The sequence below is a fragment of the Ciconia boyciana genome, chromosome 1, assembly GCF_034638445.1.
Source record: "Ciconia boyciana chromosome 1, ASM3463844v1, whole genome shotgun sequence".
Taxonomy (NCBI): Eukaryota; Metazoa; Chordata; class Aves; order Ciconiiformes; family Ciconiidae; genus Ciconia; species Ciconia boyciana.
The window spans coordinates 53764654-53780969 of record NC_132934.1 but is presented as its reverse complement, the minus strand read 5'-3'; the positions used below and the strand labels follow the sequence as shown (position 1 = coordinate 53780969).

The window sequence follows — 16316 nt, the reverse complement described above, 5'->3', positions numbered from 1 at the left end:
TTCCAGAGTGTAGAGTTTAGTCTAGAGGTACTTTCCAGTGCAGTCTTATCAAAGGACAAGTGGTGCCACCTTCAAAGTAAGGAGGCTTACTTCTATTCATGTCTGCTCCTACCAAGGAAAAGGTTTATTGTTGCTTTTATGGGAACAACGTGCGTATTTCCTTATTTTAACTCCCAGCTAAAGCATGCTGATAATTTTGTGAAGCAGTTATTAAAAAAACTAGAGGTTGGACACAAGGGCATCTACATGTGAGTGTCAAAATAACAGTGTACTAGACTTATTCATGTCCTGTATTTTCTTACACAGAGTAATACAACAGATGTATCCAAGAATTTGTAGGTGGTGTTCTCATGGATTAATACCCTAGCTGCCTCCTGTGTGGCTCATCTAGCTATTAACAGAGGGAAGAGGGTACCTCTTCCATTCCTTTCAGCAGGAGGAAAGCCACCATGAGCTGGCAGTCCAAAGTAAAAAAGATCATATTCAAGAAGAAAGATCATCTCAGAAAACTAACAAATTGGGGTAGCTCATCATCATCTCCCATTCTCTGGAGTGTTGGCTTCTCTTCTGTATTGCCCTTACGCTGAGACCTCTGAGTAGCAACAGGAGCAGCTCATGAGAATCTGGAATGTTGATCAGAACAATGTGGCTCTAACTCCATGTGCTTATCTGAAGTAGAAAAGAAATGGAAGCCAGATGTGAGGATATCTCTGTATCTTACTGCTATCAGTGAGCCCAGAGGCTGGTGGTACGCACCTTTGTTTCCCCTGTTCACAGCTCTGACCATTCAATGACATCAGTTACCCTCGGGTCACATATCATCACAAAGAACAAATTTTCAGAAGGTAATAGTATCTAGTTGTGCTTCAGCGTGCCCCTTTCTGGACCCTGTCAAGGATCACTGGAGGGATGTGAAATCCAATGAAGCCTCTGCTTGATCCCTGCCATCAGCTGCCTAAGTCAGTCAGTGCTCTTTGTTCCAAGCTAGTAAGCGTGCTGCGTAAGTATATTTACTGTCTTTACATAGGGGCAGACAAGAGAGGGAATATGAGACTTCAGCTGAGGATAGGATACTCCTCTGCAAATCTGAGACCACCGAGTATCACCAGCCCTACTAAAAGGGCAGTTCCCCTGTGGCCATGAGCTACATGAGGTCAAGACCAGTGTCAGCACCTGCGTGTCCATTATGCACCCTGTGAGAGTGCCTGCCTCTGTCCTGGCAACCAAGCAAGCCAAGTGGGGCACCCCCTACTAGCACAGCCCTCCAAGGCTTCTGTCTGGCTATTAGCCTGTGCTGTTGCTCTTTCCCCACCTGCGCACTATGCTGCACAGACTGACAGCATGGTAACGGAGCTTCTGATGCCGCCTTTGCTCTGTAAACAGAAATAACAAGTACAGGCTGGGGCATTTGTGTTTATCATCTAGAACGCATGGATGGGATACAGATGGGATTACCCATGTCACAGCTGCAAGCTTCGTTCACCTCGGACAGCTTCTGATGTCACCTTTTCAGAAAGGTGAGGGAAGTGGCAGGAAGCTTATTTGCTCAGCCATTGTTTAGAACAAAAACCAAACAAAACACCCCACAACCTACTAACCCCAAACCCTTTTTTAAAAAGGAATTGTTCAAATTACTCTCTTCTCAAAGTCCAAGTATACTTTCAATAGCAGTGGTCACATTTCAAATATATTCCTCTCATGGCTATTCACTAAAATAACCAAAAATAAAACTCACATATTCCTTTTCAGAATAGGCAATCTCAGAGACCTTTTGAGATGTGTTTAATGTCCATTCAATTGCATGTACGAGTTAGAATAATATTCATTTTGAAAAAAAAAAAAAACAACCTTGATTTCTTCTCATATGTATTAGTGTCACACCAGTACAAGCATTCGATATTTTTCTTGCCTCATGCATTGAGGCAATAAGAATACAATGAAACTATCAGTAAAAGACAAGAACATAATGAAATGACAACAAACAAATTGTTTCATAGTATTAGGCTTGTACAACTTTATTTTTAAACTCTGAAAATTATTTTTCCCAACCCACTTGAATACAGGAAAGCTAAAACACAATCCTAACTGACAGAAAACAGGCTGTAGTTCAAAGAGTTCCATTCTGAGTAAAACAATGGAATAACAACATATCCAACTATGCTACCTATATATCAAATTTCTCTTCACAGATATTGTGTCCATGTTCTTCATAATCTTCTCTAGTTACTACCATGTCTTCAAAATCATCATTTTCAGAAATGAGCTTCCCACCTTCCCAAGAATAAGTAATAGGGCTGAAAAATGAATGAAGTTATTGTTACTCATCTGTAAGTTCATTTAAAATAAAAGTATGCAGTGATGATTTCCAAGACTTTTATTTAGCCATACCTATTTAAAAATACATTTTCTATTGCTAAATCAAACCATCCAGCTTCAGACAAGTTATGAGACAAAGTCTGAAATTTCAGCAGGGCTAACTGACTTTGCTTTTTATAAAAAGTAAGTGCCTCTTTGGAAGCAGGTGTGAAGAGGGCAGGAAGTGGAGATGTTTTTGTATTTTCTTTGCACAGATAATGATTATTTAATAATATTTAAAAATACTCTTTAATAATACTTTAAAAAAAGTGAAGATTTATTTTGTACTTTCAAGACATACTCAACTGTCTCAGCTCTATACTCTCTCTCTGCAAAGATGTTACCCCTTCCAAGTCCCTCAAGTGGCTACATTCATAATGACATGGCAGCATTCAGATGCTGAAAATTCTTCTCAGTAAAAGACTAAACTCGAATCTTGCATACTTATGTATCCACTTAATGACAATACAGTCTTATTTATCTGTTTACAATAAAAAGACTGATCCTGAAAACACTTACTTATATGCTTAACTTTATTAGCCAAGGTACAGGGCAAGCAGGTGGTCTCTAATTTATTTGGTTTGTCTGAAAATACACTGATTTAAAACAATCTTGTTGTATGATTTTGGTTCACTTAATATTTAAATTAACCCCTTTACTCAATATATCTTTTTAATCAGCAAAAGAAATCCTACTTTATAGCTTGTTCTGCTAGAAGGACAAAGCTTGTTCAATACAGTTTAGAACTTACTTTTCAGGAAGAACAACAGAAACATCATAATCAGTTGGAGTAAGACATCGAACTTCAGAATAAACCCGATCTCTGAAGCCTGGAAAAAGGGTGTTTCCCCCAGTCAGAACTATGTTCTTGAAGAAATGAGGCTGCATTTCTGTAAAATAAATAAGTAAATCTGTAGTTAGAGACTGAACATATATTTAAAGGATTTTTTCCCAATTTTGTTATGAATTGGAACAGAAGTAAGAAATATGCATAGAAGAATTTTATGATCATCTAATGATCACATCAGTTAAAACAGTTTTATTGAGAAATACAACAAAGTAATCAATCACCCTCTGTTCTTTGTGATTTTTAGAATTTGGCTTTGACAACTACTGTTGTCTTATAATGTCTATTAAATTTCATGTCTGCCAACACAATTCCCCTTTCAAAAGGGATTTTAAATGATACAATTTTTTTAAGAGTACAAAATAATAGCCTCAACGCCGCCATACTTATGTGGTATCATAAAACCTATGAAAGTCTTCCTTGTAGCAATAACATTAATTACATGTACATCATCTATAAAATGAACGCTTTAGTATTACTTCTGACAAACACAGCAGTCAGAAAGGTTTTATACTTCAATGCTTAAATTACTGAGAGTGGTCAGTTTCATTTTTCTTGTCAGTTTGATTTTTCTCTTCTTCCGGTAAAGAAAGGTATTTTAAAACACAACTAAAACTAATTTCAAGTATATTCCATCATTGGCATCAAAGACAGATAGGTCATGTTAGAAAAGGATGTTAAGAAGAATTAAGTCTATAGTGATTAACTGAAAGAAGAGTAGAAACCAATCAATGAATCACCACAAAACTGTGTTTTCCTAACAGAGAATCTTGTAGACAATCAGTTCTAGAGTACATGACACACACCAGAAGACAGAACAGTTCACAACAACTTAGAAACTGGCATATTGAGAGTACTAGCTTAAGACACTTTGGATGCTTAAAAAGAAAAAACAAAAAACCCCTCAAAACCAAAACCAACAACAAAAAAACATAACACCCCCACACACACACTTTTCAAAATACTTTTAGGTTATACCTTCAGGTAAATTCTGAATAGAATAAACAATGGCTTCAGGAATTCCCATCTCTTGAATACCAATATCTGAAGGATGGAAGAGTATTTCTGGAACTGCAAATCTTTCATTTGTCAGACGAAGTATTTGTTCACCAGTCTTGTATTTTCCACTTAACACCATCTCTTCCCTTGGCTAAATTAAAGACATGAATAGTAGCTACCACGTAAGAAAAGAAATTATGTCCTAGGGTATTCAGCTCATCTTTTTCATGTACTGCAGAGGTAGGCAGTATATTCTATGTTAAGTTGTATTATCAACAAATCTTTTAAGAATAATACATACGCTGGTATTAAATCTGAAGTGACTCTGCTCTTATTAACTGCAGTTTTGCCTAAAGCAAAATAAAATAGGTATGCACGAGAGTGGCATTAAAATATTGGGACTGCTTTTGAAACTATGGCCAACTCAGTAAATGAGATAAAATTGTTAAATTGTCTTCATTAGTATGAAGACTTTTCAGGCTCTTTTGTAACATGACTTTGAGCCTTCTACCTTTTAGGGTATTTAAATGAAATTCAGAGAGACTTATGAAAAACTATCAAGGCAGAGAAAACATTTTCCAACTTAACTTTAAAAAAAAACCCCAACAATAATGATATGAATAGGTTGTATGACAGAGCACAAGCATAGAAAGCTACAAGTATTCAATAACAGAACATAAAATGCTATGCTGGAAAAACAGTATTTAATTTTAATCTCAACTTACTAAGGAAAACTTTACCAATTAATGCATATCACAGAAAGAAGTTACAATACAGCATTAGAAAAAAGAAAGTCTTTTTAACCTCTCTACTAGACTTGTGCAGGGGAACAGTCCAAAAAATACTTCAAAAACCATACTATCATTACCTTACAAAATCCTTTTTTGATTGTGCTGAAGTCTGGCAAAACATAATCTACCATTACAGTATTTTCCTCTCCTTTCAATCTGAAAGAGAAGAATGTAAAATACAACAGAATAAAGAACAAGTTCTAAGTCCCAACTATCAGGACTTAACTGGAAAATTTTCTGATTAAGAGTAGAGTTTTATTTGTTTGTAGAAACAGATTATTCAGAAGTACCAACTTTTACATTTAGTACCATTGTATACGTACTTGGCAATGTCCATGTCCTTGTAAAAGTCTTGAGAAACATAACACACATCTTCTTTCACTTGATTAATTACATGCGTTTCATCCATAACATGTAGCTGCCTGTGAAAAACAAAAAACCAAAAACACAGAAGTTTGAGAATAATTAAGTCTTAGCATTACCTGTCCAGTTTTTCACTGGAGAAGAGCAACCATAGTTTTCAAATCACAGAAAGCTACATCTCAATATCTAAAACTTGCATTCAATTTACAAAAGCATTCCTGGCCTACTGAAGTTTAATATTTTCCTATTTCACAGTTCAATAAATACAAACATCTACCTGCATTTGCCCAATGTCTTCATGACAAGTATAGCCATAATCCTGCAATTAGCTCTACTAGCAAAGACCTTTACCTAGATAAAGTTCCAAGCTAAAGGATCCTAATGAAAAATTGATCCTATTTAATTTTATTTGTGATATTCAGAGAATCAGTTATCAGACTGATGATCTACTGAGACATCTCAGAAAATATGTAAGGACGTGTATAATTGTGAACATACAGGTAACCTCAGCAACTTCAAAAGCACTGGCCCTTTAAAAACTAACAGCCTAATTCTTCAAAGAGCTTAAGCTCATGTTAATTCATCTTGATCTTAAGCTCAAAATGGCAGCTAGCAGATTATAACAGACAAAGATTCCCTTGTCCTTTAAACAGCATTTAATCTAAAATTCACATAACCAGTAAGAATATCCCCACAACCCCACAAACTTCCAGCTCATTTCATACCAGGTCTCAAGATGATGATCAGCACGCTTTACCTGTAAGAGATTATCTCCTTCAGATGGTTGGTTAAGAGTTTTCCTCCAACGTTAATCCTACAGAAAAGGAGTAACACAAGGAATTCTGTCGTTATTAACTTCAGGCATAGCAAACAATTCTTCTAGAAAATATATACTGCAGTTTACCTGATGATTGCCTCTTTCTTCTTTTTACTTCTACAATAAGGTACAATGTGTGTGAAGGAGTATCCACTATCCACAATGATACAACATAGCTCAGACGGATTATCCCGGAAATACCTGTGCGCACTAAGAGCTCCAGCTGAAATACAGAAAATTTCATTCAATTTTTATATGAATATACACTTTTAGAATTTGCATTGATATGAAAGTGTACTTGCTTCATATTTTAAATGCCTTTGACAGACTTCCAAGACCTCAATACATAATACTACAGCCAACATATTAATTAATTTTGACAGTGGATAAAATTAAGTGTCATATATGCCCCCATTTATTCTTTTTCAATAATTCCAGTCCATGTTTAGTTTCCTCTCCTGAAGTCCAAGCAGACTGATCACACCACAATGTATCAAACCTAAAGGAGCATCCTATGTCCAGCTATCTTTCAGAAGGGTTGCAATGTTATTTACACATTCCCTTTAAGATACATTTAATGATTGTAACGCTGCATTTTATTTGCTATCAAAAAAAAAAAGGAAAGCTATCAAAGACTTCATGTAAATTTTTGGTAGACTTTCTCAAAGGCTATCCTATTGTAAAATCCATCCGTTATCTCTGTCATCCTGCTGCTTCTCAAATTTCCCTTAATTACATACCATGACACTCTTAAGAAAGTACTTTGAGAATATAGCTGGAATTAAAAAAAAAAAAGTTTAATCCAGTTAGAGTACATATAGGAGCATATTAATGAAAAGCCAGGAAGTACTGAAAGAAATTACTGAAGTAATTTCTTTACTATCTTTATATATACATGTGTGTGGGTGTGCATGCTTATTTATTTATTTACAAGGTTAACCTTCAAAATATATAAATGCAAACTAGAAGGAGACAGACTCACCATTTACTCTAAGAACTGCTTGGAATTGATATTCTTCAAATAGAATTTCATTCATGGATTCTTGTATTGAACTGAAGTTAAAATAAGGTTCGGTAATAATAATATTGGTATCTACAAAATCCACCTATGCAAAATACGTTAAGATTGTCATTACACAAAACTTAGAAATTAATACTCCATTACGATATTTTGCAGCAGATGAAGATCATGTAAATTTGAAGACATGATTACCACTTGCCGTATCTGTTTGTAGAAGCTAAGCTTAGAAAGTTTTCTTTTTTTTTTAAGACTTCATGAGCAGTGATACAACTTTATCAAATTAATGAGTAAAAACATAATAGAAGGGAACACCTTCATACATATTCTTCTCCTGTTACCATCCTTACCAATTGTAATCCAACATTTTAGAAAGATACCTATAAAGGAACACTACAATACTAATGTAAGATACTTTACACTAATCCTGTCAACTACAGCAAGATAAGTCTCTTCACCAGCTCAGCACTTGCATCACAAAATTACTTATCTAATAACCAAGTTCTGCACAAAGTAGAATCAATAATAAAATTCCCAGTGACCTCTAATGAGGCCAGCAAAAGATCCTGGACTTTCCGCATTTACTGATATCTCAAACTCCTTTAGAGAGGACTTCAGAGGGTTACTTCAATCATAACTGGATATGGCCCTAAACATATTACCAGCTGTATCTCTCTGTAGTCTTCACTCATGAAAAAGAATTAAGAACAAATTCTCCTCGAAACCATGACTAAGTTGAATCTAGTTCCAAAACTAAAATGAAAGCTAAGTAGCAAAAGCCAACACTGTATTTTTTATGTATGGAGACTAAGATATTTTGAGGCATTACTTTCTTTCTCAGTACCATTCTGCCTCCCAGGTGTTAAAAAAACCGAAAACTTTCAGAGTATATAACATTTTTTTTTAAAGAAAAAATAAAAGGGAAGCCTTACTACACTTCTTGTGCTAAATCCAGTTCGTGTCATAAGTAAGAAAAATTAAGTATCAGATATTTATATTTTATACATTCAACATACTCAAAGGTAGAAAATGGTTAGCCAAAGTTGGTTACTTAATGTGTATGTCTTTTGGCCTACTGACCTAGCTCATTACTCTCTTTTACATCAACCATTTCTTGATCTCTAAACTGCACTGTACCTGTCTATAATTATTATTATTTTTTACTAACTTGAACTCTTAATTATATTGATGTGAATTTCTGAACATATGTGAACTGAACTCAGTATGAATACACACAAGACTACAAAATTTAAATGTTTTTTAAATTCCTACATCAGAGCTCAAAGTAAAAATTTTCTTCAGTTTGCAAAAAAAGAAATCCCTGTGATTTCTAATTGAAGGCACTTTCAAAGAGAACAGTAAGCTCACCAGTTCTATTTAATATTTGTTGTACTTACATTAATTCCATTAGTCAGTATTTAACCTACACAAAATCTGTAATTAAAAAAAGGCTCTTACTTGATACATTTCTTTTCCAAAAAGATAATCCCAAACCTGTCTCTGGACATCCCAGTTCACCAAGTAACCCTGTAGGAATTTAGAAAAAAAATTTTCACTATTTAGAAAATAAAATTGTATTTTAAAAAAAAATTACTAGAAATTAAAAAAATGTCAAGTGATTGGTAGACTGTTAATATAAAGAAATTTGAGAGTGAAAATGTCTAAATTCACATTTCTATGCTAAGGAGTAAATGTTACATAGGATAAGAATGTTACAAATATTCCCTATCAATATGTTAATTACTACACTACAAAAACAATGTAAATTGTGTTTCCTATATACATTATTCTCTTTGACAGAAGCCTGTCAGTCTGACCTCAGTGCTGGGGAAGGCTACGGAGCAGATCATCTTGAGTGCCATCACACAGCATGTACAGGACAACCAGGACATCAGGCCCAGTCAGCATGGGTTTATGAAAGGCACGTCCTGCTTGACTAACTCGATCTCCTTCTATGACAAGGTGACCCACTTAGTGGATGAGGGAAAGGCTGTGGATGTTGTTTCCCTGGACTTCAGTAAAGCCTTTGACACAGTTTCCCACAGCATTCTCCTGGAGAAACTGGCAGCTCATGGCTTGGACAGGTATACTCTTCGCTGGGTAAAAAACTGGCTGGATGGCCGGGCCCAAAGAGTTGTGGTGAATGGAGTTAAACCCAGTGGTGGCTGGTTGCAAGTGGTGTTCCCCAGGGCTCAGTATTGGGGCCAGTTCTGTTTAATATCTTTGTCAATGATCTGGACGAGGGGATCGAGTGCACCCTCAGTAAGTTTGCAGATGACACCAAGTTGGGTTGGAGTGTTGATCTGCTCGAGGCAAAGAAGGCTCTACAGAGGGGTCTGGACAGGCTGGATCAATGGGCTGAGGCCAACTGTGTAAGGTTCAACAAGGCCAAGCGCCGGGTCCTGCACTTGGGTCATGACAACCCCATGCAATGCTACAGGCTTGAGGAAGAGTGGCTGGAAAGCTGCCCCGCGGAAAGGGACCTGGGAGTGTTGGTTGAGAGGCAGCTGAACATGAGCCAGCAGTGTAGCCAGGTGGCCAAGAAGGCCAATAGCATCCTGGCTTGTATCAGAAATAGTGTGGCCAGCAGGACTAGGGAAGTGATTGTCCCCCTGTACTCAGCACTGGTGAGGCCACACCTTGACTACAGTGTTCAGTTTTGGGCCCCTCACTACAAGAGAGACATTGAGGGGCTGGAGCGTGTCCAAAGAAGAGCAATAAAGCTGGTGAAGGGTCTAGAGGACAAGTCCTGTGAGGAGTGGCTGAGGGAACTGGGGTTGTTTAGGCTGGAGAAAAGGAGGCTGAGGGGAGACCTTATCACTCTCTGCAACTACCTGAAAGGAGGTTGTAGCGAGGTGGGTGTTGGTCTCTTCTCCCAAGTAGCAAGCGATAGGATGAGAGGAAATGGCCTCAAGTTGCGCCAGGGCAGGTTTACACCGGATATGAGGAAAAATTTCTTGACTGAAAGGGTTATCAAGCACTGGAACAGGCTGCCCAGGGAAGTGGTTGAGTCACCATCCCTGGAGGTATTCAGAAGATGAGTATATGTGGTGCTTAGGGACACGGTTTAGGGCTGGACTTGGCAGTGTTAGCTTTACAGTTGGACTCGATGATCTTAAGGGTCTTTTCCAACCTAAATGATTCTATGATTGTTAAACTTCACACTGCTGAATTTGATTCTTGTGTGATACTACATATAACCCTGCAATCGGGCCATATTGTATGAAAACTATTCCTTAAAACAATTTACGTTTGGCTATAATGTTAAACTCGGAATATTTTACTTACTTTCTGAAAAGGAAGAATATAAAAAAGACCGGAGGGATCTTTAATTTCATCCAGTTGATTTGCCGTAAAGGTTTTCAAGCGTGCAGTCTTTGATCTGAACTGACAGTTGGGAATAACGCTGGAAAAGATTGGGAAGTTTCCTATTCATTGTGATGTGAGACACATGCGTTGTCTTTACACTACTTTCATAAGCAGTATACTTTCGATAATGTCTTTGCTGCTGTGTTTTGGTTTTAATCCATTTATTGGAGCCAGTTACAACGGAAATCTCCAATTTCTGACACCCTGGTGCAGACGAGGCACCTTTTGGAAAGCAAACCGACCCCCCCGCCGCCAGCACAACAAAAAGGGCGCCGAGGGCTCCTCCGCGCTCAGGCACCGGCACCGCCGTCCCCGGGGCCTGACCCCCCCCTCCGTGGACGGCGGGGAGCGGTGTAACGGCCCCGCCCCGCAGGCCGGCGCGCGCCGCAGGGGCGGGGCCCGGCACCCGCCGCAGGGGCGGGGCCAGGCCGGGCCTCTCCGCGGCGAGCGCAGGCGCGCTGGCGGCCCGCTCGCCGGTGAGGGGCTGAAGCAGAGGAGGGGCGGCCTCCCGTGCGCCCAGGCGCCGGCGGGGAGCGGCGGGAGGGCAGGTGCGCCGAGAGAGCGCCGGCGGAGCGATAAGCAGACGCCCGCCCGTCCCGCCCCCTCCCGGGCCCTCACCTGACGTTCGCGTGGCTGTAGCCGATCTTGGCGTTGTAGGCGCCGTTATCCAGCACCAGCGTCGCCATGTTCCCCACGGCGCCACGGCCGCCGCCGTCCCAGTATTGATCCGCCACCGCCGTGGATCTCTATGGTTACCATAGAGCGGAGGAGCAGCGCCCGCGCGTTGCCTGATGGGACGCAGGAGTGCCGCCGGAACCGCCTCCGGCAGTGCACCCGCCTCTGGCGCGAGACGCTCGCCGCTCACGTGATGGCGGTGACGCTCGGGAAGCTGCGGAGGCTATTGGTCGGGCGTAACCCGGAAGCTCTCGCCAAAGGGGGGGGGGGGGGGCGAGGCGACACGGAGTCACCTCGCTGAGCGCCAGCTCCGGTGCCGTTCCCTGCGGCCCCAGTGCGCCTGCGCAGACAGCCGCTTCCCTGGCCAGTGGCCGCGCGCCACCCAGCGGCTCCGGGCGGCGGGTACGGGCGGCCGCCGGTCAGGCCCTGCCCTGCGGGGGCGGCAGCGACCGTTGAGGCGGGGCGGCGGGTCGCGCCCTCCCGGCAGGGGCACAGCGGGCACGGGGCCGTTAACTCGAGAGCCCGGGGCGGGGCACGAGCCCTTCTCCGGTGTGTATAAACTTACAGACCCCCGTGCTGAGGGAGCGGCCGCCTTGCCCTCCGGTGGGCCGCGGTTCGCCTCGCCGGTGTCCCTGGCAGTTCAGTGCAGCGGCTGCCGTCGGACGGGAGCGCAGCGCATCGGGGGGAAATGCGGTGAATGAAAACGGCTTCATGTGAGAACTGGGAAAGCAGCACGGGCCTTGTCTGTGTAAGAGTGTCACAAAATGAAAAGGGAGAAGACTTTTTAAGTTCCACCATCATCATTTTACTGTTTTTCTAAGCATGCTGTAATTAACTGTCTTTTAGTATAAATAATATAAAAATCTGTGCTACTGGTATTCACTGTCATGGACCAGCTGTTGTTTACTTAAGTCTGTACCAAATACCACACAACTTTATAGAATCACAGAACCATAGAACAGCCCAGACTGGAAGGGACCTCGAAAGATCATCTGGCCCAACTTTCCATGGAAAGGGAGCCAAGATGAGATGATCTAGTGCCCTGTCCAACTGCATCTTGAAAACCTCCAGCGATGGGGACTCCACCACATCCCTGGGGAGATTGTTTCAGTGATTGGTTGTTCTCACTATAAAAAAAATCCCTTATATCAAGATGAAACCTCTCCCCGTGCCACTTGTACCTGTTGCCCCTTGTCTTCTCCTTGTGAAGAGAGACCCTCCATCCTCTTTGTAGCCACCCTTTAAGTACTGGAATACTGTGATGAGGTCGCTGCTGAGCCTTCTCCAGGGAGAAAAGACCTAACTCTTTCAGTCTTTCCTCACAGGGCAGGTTCTCCAGCCCTTTGATCATCTTCATGGCCTTCATCTGGATCCTCTCCAGTCTGTCCACATCTTTTTTGAATTGTGGGGACCAGAACTGGACACAGTACTCCTGGTGTGGCCTGACAAGTGCTGAGCAGAGCAGGATGATCACATCTCTGTCCCTGCTAGTAATGCCCCTGCGGATGCAGCCCAGGATCTGGTTTGCCTTCGTTGCTGCAGTGGCGTGCTGCTGACTCCTGTCCAGCTTGCTGTCCACTGGGACCCCCAGGTCCATTTCAGCAAGGCTGCTCCCCCGCCACACCGGTCCTAGCCTGCGCTGGGCTCTTTGGTTATGTCAGCTCAGGTGCAGGATCTTGCACTTGTCTTTATAATGAATTGTGCTTTATTTATATGTTTTACTTACGATCACTAGTATCTCTGTTGTTACCCAATAAAATAGAAAGTGCATTACAGCTTTGTATCTCTATGTAATTGGCTTTCCCAGAAATATCAGAACTTAAAAATAACTGCTACTCTGTATGATGACTCTTTACCCTAACAAATATCAAATGTCTTTCCATGAGCCAGGATGTTCAGCAGAATGCATGGCAATCGGATTTTAGACCAATCCTCTTTACGTGCTTGTCAGTATCTTAAGGACAGCATCCTTAATCCCTGCTCTAGCAGGTACATTCTTTGGTTCTTGAGGAGAGGTCACAGGAATTATCAAAAGCCTGTTTTTTCCAGTTCAGGAGTTTCTGGATTCTTTTAAAGAACACTGTAAAGTGCTGGTTGTTCCCCTTCTTTGCCCACCGACAGGTATAGTAAGTAAAACCCAAAATACACAAAACATAGAATTGTGACAAATGCCTTAAGTATTCACAGTATTACAGAGAAATAGAAAATATTACTCTTAAAATCACATATTCTTTTACTTTATCCTTTCATTAATAATATAAAGTTCTTAGAAGAATAATTTAGACACAAAAAATCATTATAGCTATTGCTAACTTTTGCCTTGTAAAAATAAAGGGGAAAGCCAGAATTTAATTAATTACTTTTTCTCTTCTAGATACTAGCTCCAGCTCTATGAGACTTAATCTGTTATCATTCAATGACTTTTATTGAATTCAGAGTTACTTTTGCTTTTTTTTTTTTTTAGGACCTACAGGACAAATGCCAGGCTTTTAACAGTTCACTTAGATTTATGTGTAGTGGTTGATACACATAACTTTTTAAAATCTCTTGGAACTAAAGTTGGTATATGGACTGTCATTGCTAACTGAGGGCAACTCACATACATATTATTGAGTTTGTTTACATATTCACCCATATATTGCAACGACTGATAATACTTTCTCTTGTTGCTGACAGAGTACCTAGCAAAGTCAGTAACATAGCAAGGACACATAAATAGGACTTTCAAATGTCCACATGGTAGCAAACCTCGTACATTGCCCCTTACAATAGCTTAGAATTGATATTTTGTGATGCTCTTTAACTTTGAGTAATGGTTCGTTGGACTACTTAAGCCTTGCACATCTGCATTTGAAGACAGACCATTATCTTTTGCATTATCCATATCAAGCCATGCCAAATTTCTCATTCTGCAAGTACGAAACAAAGCACTCACTGAAACTAAATCAGAACTTCTTAGGTCACATTTTATTTGTTCTTTTTCCACATTTCCTACTGCTTTATTTAATGGGAAAAACAACGAATATTTCTTGTTAATTCTGTGACCTTCACGTGTCTGAAGTCACATGGGCTCTAGTTGGGTTTGTTTTTTTTTTTCCCTCTCAACTCCATTCCAGTTTTTACAGTTAAGGAATCCACATGACCACATGAAAAGTCAAACTCCATCTGCACACGCTATACAAAGCACACAGCTGCTTATTTGCCCTGCTCTGCGGGAACCTGCAACCTCAGAATGATTGGACGGTGCCAAGTACAGAATTTGCAGGTTGTTTAGAGCATCCAAAGAAAGTTGTCCTTGGGGAATAAGTTATTGCATTCTTTGACCCTGACACAGTGGGACGTTACTCTGGACTTAGCATCCATAAACTGAACCGCATGCACCTTTCTTTATTTAGGTGATGGTGAAAGGCAGGCTGGTGGACGAGATGACTGCCTGACGGAAAACTCTCTACATCCTGGGGTTCTTGGGTTTTCTATTGAATTGAAAGGGTTCACAAATAGGCCCTAGAAATTACCTGTGGTAAATACAAGCAAAAATTCTTCTTTGAGATCATTTTAGTATCCTGGATACACTCACAAGTGGGGTTCTTTCTTGGTGACATGAGTGCCAGCTGCTCCATAAGGGAGGGAAGCCAGGAGCTGAGGGGGATACTGTGGCCACCAGGGAAGGACCTTGCCAGCCAGGGCCTGTCCCACCACCCCCAGCGAGGGAGCAAGGCAGGCAGGGGTGGGAGGGCAGCGCAGAGCCCAGGTCATCAGGAAAGCATGCGATCATGAAGCAGGTCCGAGGTCAAGCACATAAGTCAGTCCTCAAGTCAGGGTCAGGATCAGGTCTGGTGGGGTGAACAAGGGCCAGACATAGCCCAGGAATCGCTAGGCAGGTCCATGGTGACCAGGCAGGTCTGAAGTCAACATGGAAAGTTGGTGGGTCAGGGTCCAGATCAGCAGGACCCAGATCAGTGGGATCCATGGCAATACATGTGCACTACATCTGCCACTACAGCTGCCTCTTTTCTTCTCCTGTGACACAGTTTCTCCTCACTGGGTGGGGAGTCATTTTGGTAAATCAAGAGCAAAGAGCTTTGGTTGCTGGATGAAGAAATCCTACATAGCAATGTTTATAAGTGCAAAGTAGTCAGGAAGGCTAAGCCACTCTTTCCTCTTTGTGGTTATCATATTAAGGTGACAGCTGATGACACTCTCACAACGTTCTTCATAAATGGTTGCCTTCCTCTGTTCAGAGCAGGAGTCAGTCTTTGGGACTTTGTATCAAGCAGCATTTTCACATAGCGGTGGTCTAATTATCATGAACGTGCTAGCAGAAATTCATCGGCTGGCAAACATGCGACTGTGACTTGAAGAATCAGTCCAAAGTCTAAACATAGTCTGGGGATATCCTGATATTAATTTGCATCAGGCTCTAAAAAGAAGTATCAGATACTCTGCTTGAACCAAGGGATAAGCTGGGCTCCTTATCACGTGTTGTTCTAATTCCCTGAGGTGGGGGGTTTGATCTGTGCATTTTCCTCCGTTCCTCCATTCACTGTGCTCCAGGAGATGGGGGAGAACGTGAGGTCACTATTCAGATCAACCCTGCCAGACAGGAGTATTTCTGGTTTCCAGTTCTGATGTCAGTCAAGAGCCTCTGGACTTTCCCTTTTCTGCCAGAGCTACACTTGCAGAACACTTGAAAGGGAACACACAGCATGGGTTCTGCTTTCCTTGCCCCTTGTATTTTCTTTCTTGATGAGAAGCTGATCCATCATTATGATGAACATTGTTTCTTCATGATACTGGTAGAATTTCTTCTAGTTGAGAAAATTGAACTTAAAACAGGAATAAAAGTGTTAGCTTCATCCACAGCTCATTCCCACTTTATAAATCTCTTTAAAGAATATAATGAGGTCAGTTTTACACAACTAACTGATTTTTAAATGCCTGGAAAAATCAATTGAAAACGTTCATGTCCTGACCTATTTTTTCTGTTACTGCTTCATATTTCTGATTTAAAGGTCCTTGGGGTTTTGGTTCATTGCATGTAAATTATTAATCTGCTATGTATATGAGAAGCAAAGAAAATAG

General features: G+C 41.0%; 1 protein-coding gene across 1 annotated transcript; it reads right to left on the bottom strand.

Moving 5' to 3' along the window:
• Positions 1–1871: 1871 nt before the first annotated feature.
• ACTR6 (actin related protein 6) lies at positions 1872–11388 on the bottom strand. Its single transcript, XM_072866126.1, has 11 exons — positions 11178–11388; positions 10479–10596; positions 8649–8717; positions 7155–7278; positions 6260–6395; positions 6113–6169; positions 5316–5414; positions 5070–5148; positions 4181–4352; positions 3107–3245; positions 1872–2294 (listed from the first exon to the last, which is right to left on the bottom strand). The coding sequence occupies exons 1-11, from the start codon at positions 11243–11245 to the stop codon at positions 2165–2167; spliced, it is 1191 nt and encodes a 396-aa protein (XP_072722227.1). The 5' UTR covers positions 11246–11388; the 3' UTR covers positions 1872–2164.
• Positions 11389–16316: the final 4928 nt, after the last annotated feature.

Excerpts from the sequence above, each read along its gene's own strand:
- ACTR6 (XM_072866126.1), bottom strand. The coding sequence starts at position 11,245 with ATGGCGACGCTGGTGCTGGATAACGGCGCCTACAACGCCAAGATCGGC. Across the intron at positions 10,597-11,177 it reads TACAGCCACGCGAACGTCAG|CGTTATTCCCAACTGTCAGT; the intron begins GTGAGGGCCCGG and ends AATCTTTTCCAG. Across the intron at positions 8,718-10,478 it reads ATATTCTTCCTTTTCAGAAA|GGTTACTTGGTGAACTGGGA; the intron begins GTAAGTAAAATA and ends AAATTCCTACAG.